The 15,277-nt window shown below is 42.6% G+C and overlaps 1 protein-coding gene across 3 annotated transcripts in view; it reads right to left on the bottom strand.

Moving 5' to 3' along the window:
- EXOC4 (exocyst complex component 4) overlaps positions 1-15,277 on the bottom strand; it is a 747,424-nt gene that overhangs the window by 111,984 nt on the left and 620,163 nt on the right. For all 3 annotated transcript variants that reach the window (XM_077857384.1, XM_077857385.1, XM_077857386.1), the window contains exon 14: positions 712-890. In XM_077857384.1, the coding sequence (XP_077713510.1) occupies positions 712-890 (179 nt within the window). The remainder of the gene's footprint in view (positions 1-711; positions 891-15,277) is intronic.

The following is a 15,277-nucleotide window of genomic DNA, read 5'->3' as shown; positions in this document are numbered from 1 at the left end:
TTTAATGACCTAACACATACTTCTGAACCAATGCTTTGAAATGTGCCCTAAAGTATTTATCTTATAGCTAGTGCATAAAGTGGCCATGCCCTAAGTTTGCAAATTATTTTTCTCAGAGTCATTGGTCCTCAATTGGAAAAAAGTTCCCTGGTTTTAATTCATATCCTAGCTCTTTCTTGCCTTGAATTCTGTAAGTCATCTTCAGCCATCCCTTTTTGGGAATCACTGTTTTTCTCATGGTCTCTATTTCCTGGATCCTTCGTTACTTCTATCATTCTCTTGTTAGACACTTTTCATTAGCTTTATAGTGGTTAAAATGTAAACATCAGCTGCGTACTCAGCTCTGAGACTCAGTTTATACCCTTGAGAAGTTGTAAGGAGGACAAAGGTAACGCTCTCTGTTCTTGAGACACAGTGGTGTGTTCTCACATGATTTACTGTTTTGAAGGTTTAACATGAAGCTGTGTGAACGTGAACCTTCTTTGGCCTTCCACACCCTACACAGGGAAGCTGAGATTACTTCTTATAGCAGAATCACAAAATATGAGAGGTGCTTCCCAAGCAGAATTCTTGCACAGATCTAGCACAGGATCTTCTGACAACCTGGATGTTTCCTCATATGGGACAGGTATATGCGCCCGCCTTTCAAATGTGACTACTCAGTCTAATTCCTCTGCTGTCCCCACAACCGCCGCCGTAACAGATACTTACTCTGAGATGTAGAAAGATTGGAGAAGGCTGACTTTGTCCGACCTGCTAGCCACTCCAGGCTTTCGTGCATGTTGGCCAATGCTTTGAGGTCACTGACATCACGGAGGATGTCTTGTGGAGGGATTAATTTGTCACCCAGGTTCCCGATAAGAACTTCTGACTCCTTGCCGAAGGCTGCCCTGAGAAACAAATCAGAAACATATTTCACATTCAGCATGGAAAAGAGAGGGGTGGGCAAAACTTTTTTAGGCACGTCTAGCACAGTGGTTGTTATTTGTCAGTGTTTCATAGCATGCCATCTTTCCTAGGTTTAATGTTGTGAGAAAGCTATCATTTACTTGCTTAAAATCACTTCAGTAGGAGAAAGATTGATCTTTTTTTTTTTTAAGATTTTATTTATTCATGAGAGAGAGAGAGAGAGAGAGGCAGAGACAGAAGCAGGCTCCCTGTAGGGAGCCCGATGTCGGACTCAATCCTGGGACTCCAGGATCATGCCCTGGGCCAGAGGCAGGCGCTCAATTGCTGAGCCACCCAGGTGTCCCAGAAAAAGATCGTTCTTAGAAGAATGGGGTTGCCCTGATGCTCATACCTTCAATAGGAACCAGCACAGGCCTCACCTAGACAGTGATGGTCCCTGGGGATGGCTTTGGTGCTTGCTCTCCTGTGGGCTTTTTCTTGCCTCTTCTGCTATGGACGTTGACCAATACAGCATAGGGCATTAAAAACATACATGATTTGAAGGTTATTATAATAAAACTACCAGGTTAATCAGCTAGAAAATGTTTTAAAATGTTCAAAAGCAAAGAAGGTCCAGACTCTTTAAGAGAGATTAGAGTTGAGATGGATGACAGGCCTCATTCGCTCACTATTTACTGGTTGTAAAAGGGACCCAAAGCAAATAAACTCCAGGGCACCAAGGTATGTACTATTCGAAAAGAGAGACCAATTAAAAATCAGTGCTGGATCCTTTTACTGACTAGAAAAATACAGTCAGGTGGCCTTCACACAAAGCCCAGCATGTTCATAATGTTTCTGGGAGGGGGAGACTGAAAAGTTGAGTCCTGTGAGGTCACAGAAGGAGGGAGTCAGAAGGGCCCTTGGAGACAATCCGGTGCTGCTGCCACCGCCCGGATGCAGGAGTGGAGGCTCGGATGGGAATTCACTGTGTCCACGTGACATACAAGTGGCAGAGCCGGGGCTCTAATTTCCCCAGCACCCGTTCTTTCATGAAGACAGAGGGCTGAAATGACAGATGACGGAGGATGCTAGGGAGAGAAATCCTGTCTTTTATGGAAAGTTCCACGTAGGTGGGGAAGCAGAGCCGCCGCTGGTGAAGGTTGCAACAGGCACCTAGAGAGTTTTCTGTCAGTCCCAAGGCTTTCTAAAACCTCCAACACCTTAAGCAAGCCGAAGCAAAGGCTTTATTTAAGTAGAAGAAACCAAATTAAGTTTCAAGCCAGCCAGGATGAGAAACAGCTGACATGGAGCCAGAACGATGCTTAATTGACGCATCGGCAGGTAGTGCCCGGCGCTGTAGCAGACGCTCCACGTTCAGAGAAACAACTGCTGTGAATTAAAAGCTGGTTAAAGAATGTTTATGCTACCAGTAGTGACTCACCATTAGGCTTCTTACATCAACAGAGGGTTATATATATGTTTTTTAAAGTAAAAGTCGTAATTGATTGACTGAGTTGGATAAGCTGAGGTCACGGAGGCAATGGAAATCCAGGACGGGAACCAGAAGTGTGTACCCACTTTACTTAGGGGACTTGTAAAAGGTCTTGGGGTGGGACCCACGTGGTCTGCATCTCTAACTAGTTTCAGGCTATTGTCTGGGAAGCATGCTTTCTTTGAGTCCTAAGAGTTAGAGCACAGGCTTCAAAGTCACACAAACCTGGCACCAAATCCCGACTCTGCCGTCTACTGTTGTGATGTTGGGTTCACTTCTCTGAGCATCGTTAGCTAGGGGTGATGGTGCTGACCTCAGATGAAGTCATGCAGAAATAGGAGGGGGACTTTATAGACCTTTACTGGGAAAATTTCAGTAATTCCAAAAGTAGAGAGAAGGCTACAACGATCCCCCGCGGGGGAGTCTTCTTTCATCTATCCTGATCCACTTCCCAACCCCCTTGGAGGATTTTGAAACAATCATTCTGGTGATGTGAAGTGCATGACCCAGTGCATGGAACTTGGTGAAAGCTAACAGGCTGTAGCTATTACTGTTCTACGGTCTGTTGAGATGGCTGGTTTATTTGATGTCGACCCAGGGTAATGCTATGATGAATGAATTGAAATAGATGAGTCATCAGAAGTAAGTAAATTAGGGCTAGTTTTACAAATGGAACCTTGTAACATCACAGTAAATGTCACTGTGTCTGACTCCACTCTTCCCAGAATCTTCAAGAGGTCAATCACTGATACAAACCACTAGTCACCTGGCCAGTATCCATTACCCCATTGCCTTCTTAGAGGATGCTGGGATTATGGGGGTCATCAGTCCTGTGTTCAACCTCAAAACAAAAGCAAACAAAAAAACCCCACTCAGTTTCATAGCCCTTTTTGCAAATGTGGTGGTCAATGAGACATAAACTGAAATCAGCGGCTTTTTTTTTTTTTTAAGATTTTTATTTAATTTCACAGACAGGAGGGAGAGGAAGGGAAGAGGAGAGAGGGAGAGTGTGCGCTCACTCAAGAGCATGAGCATGAGGGGGAGGGAGGGGCAGAGGGAGGAAGGGAGCCCATCCCAGGACCCTGGGATCGTGACCTGAGTGGAAGGCCAACGCTTCACAGACTGAGCCACCCAGGCGCCCCAGTTAATGGGCTTCCAAGAAAGCTCCTTTAAGCAGTCTTAGCTGGCAGGGGCCTCTCTTGCCCTCTCCCTTTCTGGAATGCAGTCACAGAAGCTGCAGTAGTGCTTTCCAAACATCAAGTGACCTTGAGCATGAAAATAATGCTGAGAATAATGGAGCCAAAGAGAGGAGGACATGGGTGCATTAGGCCACCATGGAGCTGCAGTGCAGCCCCAGACAGTGCACTTCTGGGCTTTGTGTTACAGGAGGGATGATGAAACTCTATTTGTTTCACTGTTCCCAGCCCCTAAATGCAATTCCTAACTGACACGATTATCTAATTAGCATAAATGATGTCACCCTCAGAAACTTTCTCTGCATTCAGACATCCCTAAAAATCAAGTTACTGGGAAACACAAACAATGCGTCCTCCTCCCTGATCTGAGCCCAGCAGACAGAGTGTCTCCTCTGTGGCTGTCACTCAGGCAAGTTGTAAATATTTAGTTTTCTTAATCTGTCCTTATCTATCAACTCTCCCAGCCCCTTAATCATCTTTGATAGATATAACACAAAAAATGCTTCTGAGCTGGGTGGTTAAAAAGCAACAGGGGAGGCTAACGGCTTTGAAAAACAAGCTCGGAGGCATTTTTATGCATGTAGGTGTAACCCTGGGTGGGATGTGACAATCAAGACAAATGTATTTATGTAGGAGTCTAATCTGTTCGTGTGGGGATCTTTGGACCTTGGGCATGTCTGCCGCGCGCTTCCAGCACTGGATGCCTATACCATTTCCCTTTGGCTCACTCACATTCGCTTAACCTCCTCCGACGGGAGAGCAACAGACTGAGAAAAATACAAACCACCTCATGTTGAATACATAGCAGACATCTCATTTGACAGGAATCCATAATCACCGCCTAACGACGCACAGAAACCATGACGCGGGGAATCGATGATTGACAGCTATAACCATTTCACACACAAAATCATTCCTTCGAGGATTTGTGTGTGTCAAAGAGTGTGGTGGATGGTTTTTATGTGGTACAGTAACCTTAAGGGGATGGCTTTTGCTGCTCAACTAGAGATCTTTTTCTAAACCCTTTAATTCCTTAAATAAATTATGGTATATCCATACTATGGAAAACTATGCAGTCATTAGAAATTATAGAGTAAAAACACTGGATATCGTAGAAAAATGTTTGCTAAATGGCTTATTGGTAGCCACGATCCCCTGCTGAGTAAAATAAGCTGTTCTCAAGCTGTACATACTGTGGATATTAAAAAAATTAAATGATTATATGTCTGTATGAACTAAAAAAGACTGGAGAGCTACGTACCAAAATGTTAACTGTGTAGTTGGGTCATACTTTGTGCTTCCCTGTGTTCTGCATATTTTCTCTAAATAGCATGTGGACCCTATAACTAAAAACAAAACTTGGAAACCCTACCACAAATGAGGGAACTTTTGGAGGGACACAATCAAGAATTTTAGCAGGGAGAGGCACCTGGGTGGCTCAGTGGTTGAACCTCTGGCCCAGGGAGTGATCCTGAGGTCCCGGGATCGAGTCTTGCATCAGGTTCCCTGCATGGAGCCTGCTTCTCCCTCTGCCTGTGTCTCTGCCTCTCTCTCTCTCTCTCTGTGTGTCTCATTTTAAATAAATAAAATCTTTAAAAAAACAAAAGAATTTTAGCAGGGAAAATTAGAGGACGTGGATATTATGGTGACTTAGCCAAACTGGGAGGCAGAGAGTGGCTGGCTGGCCTGAGAGCTGGTTTGGACAGAGGATGCAGGCTTCCTCAAGAGGCGTCTGAGGGTCCACTATGGAGGGTCCTGTTGCCAGGACGACTGCTACCCAGCTTCTGGACCAATACTGTTTCCTCTTTATAGATCTCAACTTTTACGAACTCTTCATCTTTGGCTGAGCCCACTAATGAAGGAAGACGTGACATGTGTTTGAGGGAAACAGGCAGCAGAACAATCACTGTCTTGAGAAGGTGGAGTAACAGAAATTCAGAAGTAACAGGCACTCGTTCATGGCCCACAGGGAACAGGAATCAGAGCTCAGAGCTTGTGCATTCTGGGGACGGAGCCCCTGTGAGGAGCCAGGCTCATCAGCAGTAGGCCGACATACTCACGTAGGTGCCTATGAAGCTACAGTAGTGTCAAACCTGTGAAGCTTCATTTTAGCACACAATTATAATCTTTAAAGAGCTTGATCTGACAGGAATTCATTTAAGAGATTTTTGTCAAGAGTGTAAAACCTGTTTAATTTAATTTTACCCCACAATTATAATCTTTAAGTAGGTCTATCTGACAAGAATTCATTTAAGAGAATTTTACCAAAGATGCTGAAAATTGTCTCCATTTGGTCTTTAAATAGTCCTGTTAGTGGCTGAAATTTTAGAAAGGCCCCTCCACCCCCCAAAAAGAATTCTGCATTTTCAGCAGACTGAATGCACTGATGAAAGAAACATCACAAATAGCTTCAAAATGATTGATCTGCAGATCTGGGCCTTATTTGGTCACGTGACACGGACACTCAGACTCACTGCTTGCTCTCCCTGCCAATTCCCCCACAACGCCCAGTCTTCCATCGTGGCTTCCTACTGCTGATCCCTGCTATGTGAGAATTGCCTACCAGCCCTGGGGGCAGAGCCTCTCCACTCTCTTTCGTCTCTGATCCAGGTCAAGCAAGGAAGAAGAGCAAGAACTGGCTCACAGAGCCAAACAGACTCAGACATCTTATCCAGGCTGTAGCAGCCACTTGAAGGATGGAACTGCTTTCCCTGCCTGAAACATGCCTACTAGCCCCACTGTTAGACATCCTCAAGGTCTTACTCATGCTCATGATATCCTACTCCACAATGTTTTTGGTCAAGAAACTTATTTTACTGCAAAAGAAGTATAAGGCAGGGCTGATGTTCCTGGAATTTCCTTCTTGTTGCATACCCCCCCCCCCTCCCCAAGGAGCTGGCCTGACAGAGGTCAAAGGGCAGGATTCAGCTAGGGGTCAAAAGGAACAAAAGCAGGAAAGGTCCCTCCTCTCGTGATTAGAAACACTTATGGAAGGACGCCTGGGTGGCTCAGTGGTTGAGCATCTACCTTTGGCTCAGGGCATGACCCTGGGATTCTGAGATTGAGTCCTATATCAGGGTCCCTGCAGGGAGCCTTCTTCTCCCTCTGCCTAGGTCTCTGCATCTCTCTCTGGGTCTCTCATGAATAAATAAAATCTTTAAAAAAGAAAAGAAAAAAGAAAAGAAAAGAAAAGAGAAGAGAAGAGAAGAGAAGAGAAGAGAAGAGGAAAAAAGAAAAGAAAGAAAAGAAAAGAAAAGAAAAGAAAAGAAAAGAAAAGAAAAGAAAAGAAAAGAAAAGAAAAGAAAAGAAAAGAAAAAGAAACACCGAGGTTCTCCTCTTGCTCTCTCCCCCAATTTTGGGGTAGGTGGGTTTTCAGGTATTCAGGAAGGACTGTTTTCCAGAAGACAGAACCACGACTGCGTTAAAACTGGTAGCAGAGACCGTCTTCTGGGCTCTCACCACTGAACCAACAGCAGAGGGAGCTTACTGTGACGCCAGTGGGGAAGTGTGTAGCTTCTGCACTGCAATGGCAGGCAGGCCGACGTCAGATTCCCTGGGACCCATCTTCGTGTTTCCGTGTCCATAGTGAAATTGAGGGAAAACCCAGGCCAACCTAATAAAGACAGGACTGCTAAGAAGTCAGCCCTTTCAGGAACAAAGGCTCATTAGTTCAAGACATACGGTGGGGGTGAGCTCTGATGAGCTGAGGTGTGGGCAGAGGGCAAGAGCACTGTGGGATGGGTGGGTACAGGAAGGAAGGAAGAAGTAGCACCTGCTGCCTGTGAGCGTATCTACTCGTATACCAATCAATGGTTTCTTTTTGTTTTCCACTTTCCCTACTACTTTTTATCTGTAGTAAAATATATGTAACATAAAACTGACCATTTTAGCCATTTTTAAATATACGGTTCCGTGACATTAAGTATATTCATGATATATGACCACCATCACTATCCTTTTCCAGAGCTTTTCCATCATCCCAAATGAAACTCTATGCCCATTAAACCAACTTTCCATTCTGTCTTTCCCCCTGCAAACTATTATTCTAGTTTGTGTTTAGGAATTTGCCTATTCTAGACATTTCAGTGAAGTGGAATCATACAATATGTGTCCTGCATCAGGCTCATTAGCATGTTTTCAAGGTTCACCCATGGTGTAATATCAGAGTCTCATTCCTTTTTTAAGGTGGAATTATATTTCAGTGTTATGTACATACCACATACTGTTTATCCATTAATTGGCTGATGGGCATTTAGGCTGTTTCTACCTTTCGGCTGTTGTCAATAATACTTCCACGCATGTAGGTAGGTGTACAAGTATCTACGTCTCTGTTTTCAATTCTTTTGGGTACAGAGAAGTGGAATTGCTGCGTAATATGGTAACTCTTTTGTTTAGCTTTCTAAGGAATTCCCAAACTGTTTTCCACTGTGACTATACCATTTTACATTCCTACCAGCAATGCACAGGGGTTCCATTTATTCTATATCTTTGCTAAAGTTTGGTATTTTCTGGTTTTAAAATTTTTAATTGATTTTTTAATAACAGCCACCCTAATGTGTTTGAGGTGATATCTACCTCATTATCTTATATGAGGAGCTTGTAGTGATCAACTTGCCAATTTTTGTTTTCTCCTTTTTTTTTTTTTTTTTAAAAGGGAAGGAGAGAGAGGTGGGAGGAGAGGCAGGAGGAAAGGGAGAGAGATCTTAAGCAGTCTCAATACCTAGTGTGGAGCCCAATGTGGGGCTTGATTTCACAACCCTGAGATCACAACCTGAGCCAAAATCAAGAATTGGATGCTTAAACCAACTGAGCCACCCGAACTTTCCAATTTTATTCAGAGGTCACCAGATATGAGGCGCCACATCTGATTTGACCATGGAGGACACTGGAAGTTTTAGGCTTGAGATGAATACCATGAGTGATGAGCAAAACTCTCCCTTACTGGGAAGAGGGGGAGGGAATGCCTTTATATGATGAATAGCACCTGGTATTAAGCAGAAGTAGGACGTTCTAAAATATAGGCATATGGGTGAGAATGGAATCAGAGTAACAAAAAGGATAAGATGCTAAAAGTCCTAGGCCTGGCTGCCCTAAGACCTATTCCTCATTTTTCCCTTGCTCTGATCTCTACCTAGGGGGGCAGGGAGGGAAGGGGAACTGACCCCTACAGGCTGTTTTCTAGGTTCCCAGTTGGGTACTAATGAAGGCAGGCCCTGGGTGGGGGACACTGAAAGGCAACGGGAAAGGAAAAGGCAGGGCATTTACCCCCTGCCCTCTCTGCCTTCCGGGTGATGTCTCTAGCAACAGATGCATCTCCTTCTTGGCTCCAGGACCTACCATGCTGTGTTCTAATAAATTCCTCTGTCCTTTGGCAGTCCAGCTAAAGGGAGGTAATGGCTTCTTGCTGTTGCTAATCTATGGGTTATCTTAATGTTTTTGTTTAATACATCCTCATTAAAATGTATAACCAATTCCCTGCATTAAATTCTCTCGGAGGTAAACAGCTGACGTCATTTCTATTTTCCACGTTAGCCTTGACTTACATGTTAGACCTAATGATGACATCTGGCCATATTCAATGCTGTTGGGGATTGAGTCAATTATTTGGCATGGGAATTAATTAGCTCTGCTGGATAGGCAGAGAAAGTGAGACATGTTAGGGTGACCTGTAGAGATCACTTAGCCAGTATCTGTCAGAGCCTAAACTGACGAAGGTTATAAAAAGGTCTGGTCACCTACCTAGATTCCTAATAATACTCACTGATTCTATCGAGATGTGACTATGACACATCCATTTATCATGTCTGCTTTTTACAACTGCTCAATCTTCAACCCTTTCAAAACTTAATTTGTCTGTGTCAAAAATAATGGGGGCAATACCATTCTGATGGGTCCTTTAATCAGGTTTTCAAAAACTGTTTTTCTAAAATGATCTTGGGTAAACCCTCATAAATAAGAATAAAATAGCCCAGTTATCTTGATTACAATATTATTTCTTTCTTCCTAGAAACTGCTAAAACTCATCACTAAGTCTATCCTTCACTGGTTTTCATGCATGTGCATTTCATCGCACACTCTTATGTGAATAGCTATTTTTCACGTTTAATAAGCAATTGGTCCTCTATAGAAATTTATCTCCATCAATAATCACAATCAAGGATATTTCATTTGCTTTCTTTGCCCACTGTCCCTCCACGATGCAAAACCTTGCAGTGCTCTGGCTTGGCTAGATGACACTGAACAGACTGCAATTCTGTGCAGAAACAGCCTGGAATGAGTCAGGGTGTTCCCTGCGATCAAGGTGAATATATAAAATATCAGCAACTTCTATACTTCTGGGTCCTGCTTGGGGCTTAGAACAATATTAATTTATTGTTATTTTTTTCCTAGTTGCTATGAAATTGTAGTTACTGGGTTTCTACTCACAGATGACAGCCAGAAAAATTAATCGTGACCATCATGGGGGTGGCAGGTTTGACCACTGGCTCTTTCTCTTGCTTTATAAAATTGGCTTGCTTACTGCGACAGGTACAAAACACTGGACTCAAGGATTTATGATATTCTGGCACCAAGAGGGATGTTGGTATTTAGTCTTCACTCTGGCTATATATTAAAAGCTGAACTAGAAAAGCATAAACAAAATTCCCCATGCCAAACTCCATCTGCAAAAATTCTGATTTAATTGGTCATGGGTGGGGCTTAGGCATGGGCATTTTTAAAAATAATGGCTTTATCGGGATCTATTTCTTATGTCATAAAATTTACCCATTGAATATGAGCAGTTCAATAGTTTTCTGTATAATCACAGTTAAGTGATCATACAATTTAGAACATTTTCATTACCTCAAAAAATAAACCCTGTACCATTAGACTTCATCCTTATCCCCAACTCCGACCTCCAGCCCTAAGTAAGTGCTAATCTACTTTCTGCCTCTACAGATTTCTCTAATTTGGACATTCATCTATGATTCCTCCTCATATAAATGGAGTCACACGATATGTGATCTTTTGTGATAGGTTTCTTTTACTTAACATCCTTGCTTTCAAGGTTCATCCATGTTCAAGCCTATATTATTACCAAATACTGTTCCATTGTATGGATAACCACATTTTGTTTACCCATTCATCAGTTGATGAACATTGGTTTCCATTTCTAGGCTATTGTGAGTATCCCTGCTATGAGCTCTTACGTATAAATCTTTGTGTGGGTACGTGTTTTCATTTCTCTTGGGAATATATACCTACAAGTACAACTGGTGGGTGACAGGGTAACTATCCTTAACCTTTCAAGGAATTGCCATATTGTTTTCTAAAACTACTGGACCACTTTCCACTAGCATATATGGATTTCAATTTCTCCACATCCTTGCCAACTCGTGCTATTATCTTTTTTAAAATTACAGTCATCTTAGTAGACATGAAGAAGTATGTATCGCCTTTTTTTTGAAGAGCATGTGTGCATAGGCAGTAAGGGAAGGGCAGAGGGAGAGGAGAGAAAGAATCTTAAGTAGGTTCCATGCCCAGCATGGAGCCAGATGTGGGGCTTGATCTCACGACCCATGAAATCTGAGCCAAAATCAAGAGTCAGACACTTAACTGACTGAGCTACCCAGGTGCCCCAAAGAAATATGTATCTCCTTGTGGTTCTGATTTGCATTTCCTTGATGGCTAATGATATTGAGCACCTTTTCATGTGTTTATTGACCACTTTATGTCTTCTTTAGAGAAATGTCATTTCTGATCCTTTGTTCATTTTTTAATTGGGTTATTTGTCTTTTGGTTATTGAGTCATCCATTCTTTACCAGATATATGCTAGAGATCCATGCCATTACCCAGTCTGTGTCCTAGATCCACTAAAGCCACTAGAATGATTTCCTAGTGCACTAATATGCCACAACCCAGAGTTTGGAAAATATGGTGTTAAAGTCTGCCTGGCTCTGTGAATGTGTTCCTTGACTGGGCCTCCCAAAGACGGGGAACACTGATGAAGCATTTTACAGAAAATCTAAAGCACACAGAGGAAGATGTACTCAATTTTCACACTGTAGCAAAGGTGGGAACAGAGCCAGTTTCTGTTCTTAGTTTACTAATCAGGGCCACAGCCGCCACCGTCCCTCACAAGTTACAATAGCTTTAGGGTTTTACTTTGCCTGGGGATTCTATAGCTTTAGGGTTTCACTTTGCCTGGGGATTCTATAGCCTGAAGGCATAAGAAAACTGCTTCTTATCAAGGAATTAGGCTTTCTTGAGCAGTCCACTCAGGTAGTGCTAAACGGGGAGTGGGGGCGTGGGGGGGGGGCATACACACACCTGTCAAATATCAGAGTAGAGTCCCTTAATAACAACAGGCACTTTCCTGCTTTTTAAATCCAAGTCTCATCACAGAAGTCCTTAAAAGTGGAAAATGTTCCCTGGCTGTGGTCAGGGAGAGAGATGTGATAATGGAAGGTCAGAGGGATGCTATGTTGCTACCTTTGAAGATGGAGGAAGGAGACCAAGAAATGAGGACAGGCTCTAAAAGCTGGAAAAGGTGGGGTGCCTGAGTGGCTCAGTGGTTCAGCATCTGCCTTTGGCTCAGGTCGTGATCCCAGAGTCCTGGGATCAAATCCTGTATTGGGCTCCCCATGGGGAGCCTGCTTCTCCATATGCCTGTGTCTCTACCTCTCTCTTTGTGTCTCTCATGAATAAATAAAATCTAAAAAGAAAAAAGGTTGGAAAAGGCCAGGAGGTGGATTTTCCCTTAAAACTTCCAGAAAGGAGCATGGCCCTGCCGACACCTTGATTGTAGCACATTTAGACACATGTTAGGCTTATAACCTAGAGAACTGTAAGAAAATGAGTCTGTGTTGTTTTGAGACGCTAGGTCTATGGTAATCTGTTATGGCAGCAACAAAAAAATGATTATATCTCTAATGATGTGTGTGGATAGGAGAATGCCCTTGATCTTGGGAGATACATGCTCACGTGTTTAAGAGTGAAAGGTCACAATGTCGGTGCCTACTTTTGATGGTTTGGCAAGAGACAAGTACGTGCATTTATTTGGCGGGAACAGAGTGGGTATGGCAAGATGTTAATGGCCAGGAAATCTAAGTCAAGGTAAACATGCATTCACTGGACTGTTATTTCAACTTTTTTGTGAATTTATCATTAAAAAAAAAAAGTTTAAGTTCAGGAAAAAAAGAAAAAAAAGAAGCGAGGAATAGATGGATAATTGTTGTGCTTTTCAAAATCACTGCCCAAAACCGTTCCTAGGACAGCAGTGTCCCAGGAATCACTTCCTCACTGGATCCCTTGACAGGGCTTCTTAAATTTCTTCCCAGAGCACTGACTTTCTGAGAAAGAAGGTTTCGTACCAAGTAGAACATCACATGTATGATGAGACTTTAATGCACCAAATTAAAAACTTGAACAATATTCTGAAAGCAATCAGACGTCTCACAACCTGTCTTTGCTATTCTCATTTTATACTTTTTAAATCCAGAAAGAGAAAATTCAGAATGACAGCCAGTTGTGTTCTGATATGTTTAATCCACACAGGCCTCAATGCATAATTTCTTCTGCCAGTCCATCTTTCTGTCCTTATATAAGAATTCTGGAATAGTTGACATAATGTATTCTTATGGGTGAGCACAGAAAAACTCTTGTGCTCACATAATTTCCCTCTTGAAGAAGAGGGTTTAGAGCCACCAAGGTGATGGCAGGGCAAAGGCATCCTTCTGCTGAAGGCAGTTTACCTCTGTGCAGGTTCCCTAAGAGATACACAAAAGGATCACCTTTTGCATCATGAAGCCCATGGAGGCTGGGATGGTCGCAAAACACGAGGGTTCAAATAGTGAGTCAACAATTAGAGGTCAAGATTCTAATCACAGGTCAATGTAAGTGACTGGGTGAGAAGTCCAAGTGCATGATGGGAGATTCACTATGGAAAAACACAACACAACACGACAAACCTCTGTTTCTATTTGATTGAGAACTGCATAAATCGTACGAGAAATGATTCTTTAAATTTTTTCTGTAATTATAGTTTTGTCATTTTTCTTTTCCAGCAGCATCTTCTTTTGTCTGTATTACTAACAATATAATCTATACATTGAACAGTTAGCTTTTTGATTTCTGGCTAATTTCCAATCACTAATGTAAAATTACAGCTCAGACTGTGAGTAAACAGATAAGTATTTTCACCCTGCTATGGACTGAAATGTATTCCCCAGTCCTGAAATTCATGGGGTGAGTCCCTAAACCCCAAAGTGATGGTATTTAGAGATGGGATCTTTGGGAGGTAATTAAGTTATGGAAGTGGAGCCCTCATGATGGCTTAATACCCTTATATGATTAGACATGAGAGAGATCTCTCTTTCTCTCTCTGACATGTGAGGATATAGCAAGAAAATGGGCCTTTGTAAGCCAGGAAGAGAGCTCTTATTAGGAACCAAATTGGCTGACACCTTGATCTTGGACTTCCTACCTTCTAGGACTGTGAGAAATAAATTTCTGTTGTCTATGGTGTTTTATTATGGCAGCCTGAGCTGACTAATACATACCCTATATTCTAAGACTCCTTCTATTCTATTCTTTCTCTTCTATCACTCCATTACTGTATATTAAGTAGTAGGTGAGTACAGATATACATTCATGCAACAAGCATTTACTGAGCAACGCTTGTGTGAATCATGCTAGGTCTGGCATTCAATACCCAAATTCTAGATCAATGATATTAGACTCAAGTACTCTGGTCATTAACACTATGCCTTTGATATCAAGTGTCAAATCCTAATTTGACTAGGAACTGGATTTCAAAAGCCTTTCAGGCACTCTGTGCTTTTGGGGCAACGTTGTTCTGGAAAACAACAGTCATTGAAGACTAAATTTTCTTGTAAGATCAACTTAATAATTAAAGGTTGGGATCTGGGGACATAAAATAAATGATGAATGTTTGCAAAAAATATGCCATAAATGTAAAACATACTAAAACCAGAACTCTGGGGCAGCCCGGGTGGCTCAGTGGTTTAGCGCCGCCTTCAGCCCAGGGCCTTATCCTGGAGACCTGGGATCGAGTCCCACGTCGGGCTCCCTGCATGGAGCCTGCTTCTCCCTCTGCCTGTCTCTCTGCCTCTCTCTCCCTCTCTGTGTCTCTCATGAATAAATAAATAAAATCTTTAAAAAATAATAAAACCAGAACTCTGAGTAGTAGCTAAAAATAGTACAAAATGGACAGAATACACTAGGTATATTGATTACAAAAGGTCTCCAGCTACTCTAAAATGTAAATACACAACATAAATATACAACCCTACTGGACATGAAACATGACCTAATGTAATGTATACACACACACACTCCAGCCTATAAATTCTAGAAATAAAGATTGTCATTTACAGAGGAGGGACAGAGGTGCAGAGGAGCGAGGGAAGCTGGCTAAAGACACAGATTTAGGGGCAGGGTGAAGCAGAAGCCCAAAGCTCAGTCTCAGGGTTTGCTCTTCATTTTGTACCACCTTTTTGGAACCAAGTAGAGGAGTACACTGATGTACTAGTGGGCAAGGAGAGTGAAGAATTCCATGGATATTGATACTGGGTTGGGGCCCAGGGTGGCTCAGTCTGTTAAGCATCTGACTCTTGGTTTTGGCTCAGGTTGTGATCTCAGGGTCATGGGACAGAGCTCCGTGTTGGGTTCTAAGCTCAGCAGACAGTCTGCTTGAGA

Source organism: Canis aureus, chromosome 18, assembly GCF_053574225.1.
Source record: "Canis aureus isolate CA01 chromosome 18, VMU_Caureus_v.1.0, whole genome shotgun sequence".
Classification (NCBI taxonomy): Eukaryota; Metazoa; Chordata; class Mammalia; order Carnivora; family Canidae; genus Canis; species Canis aureus.
This window is presented reverse-complemented; position numbering and strand designations above follow the sequence as displayed.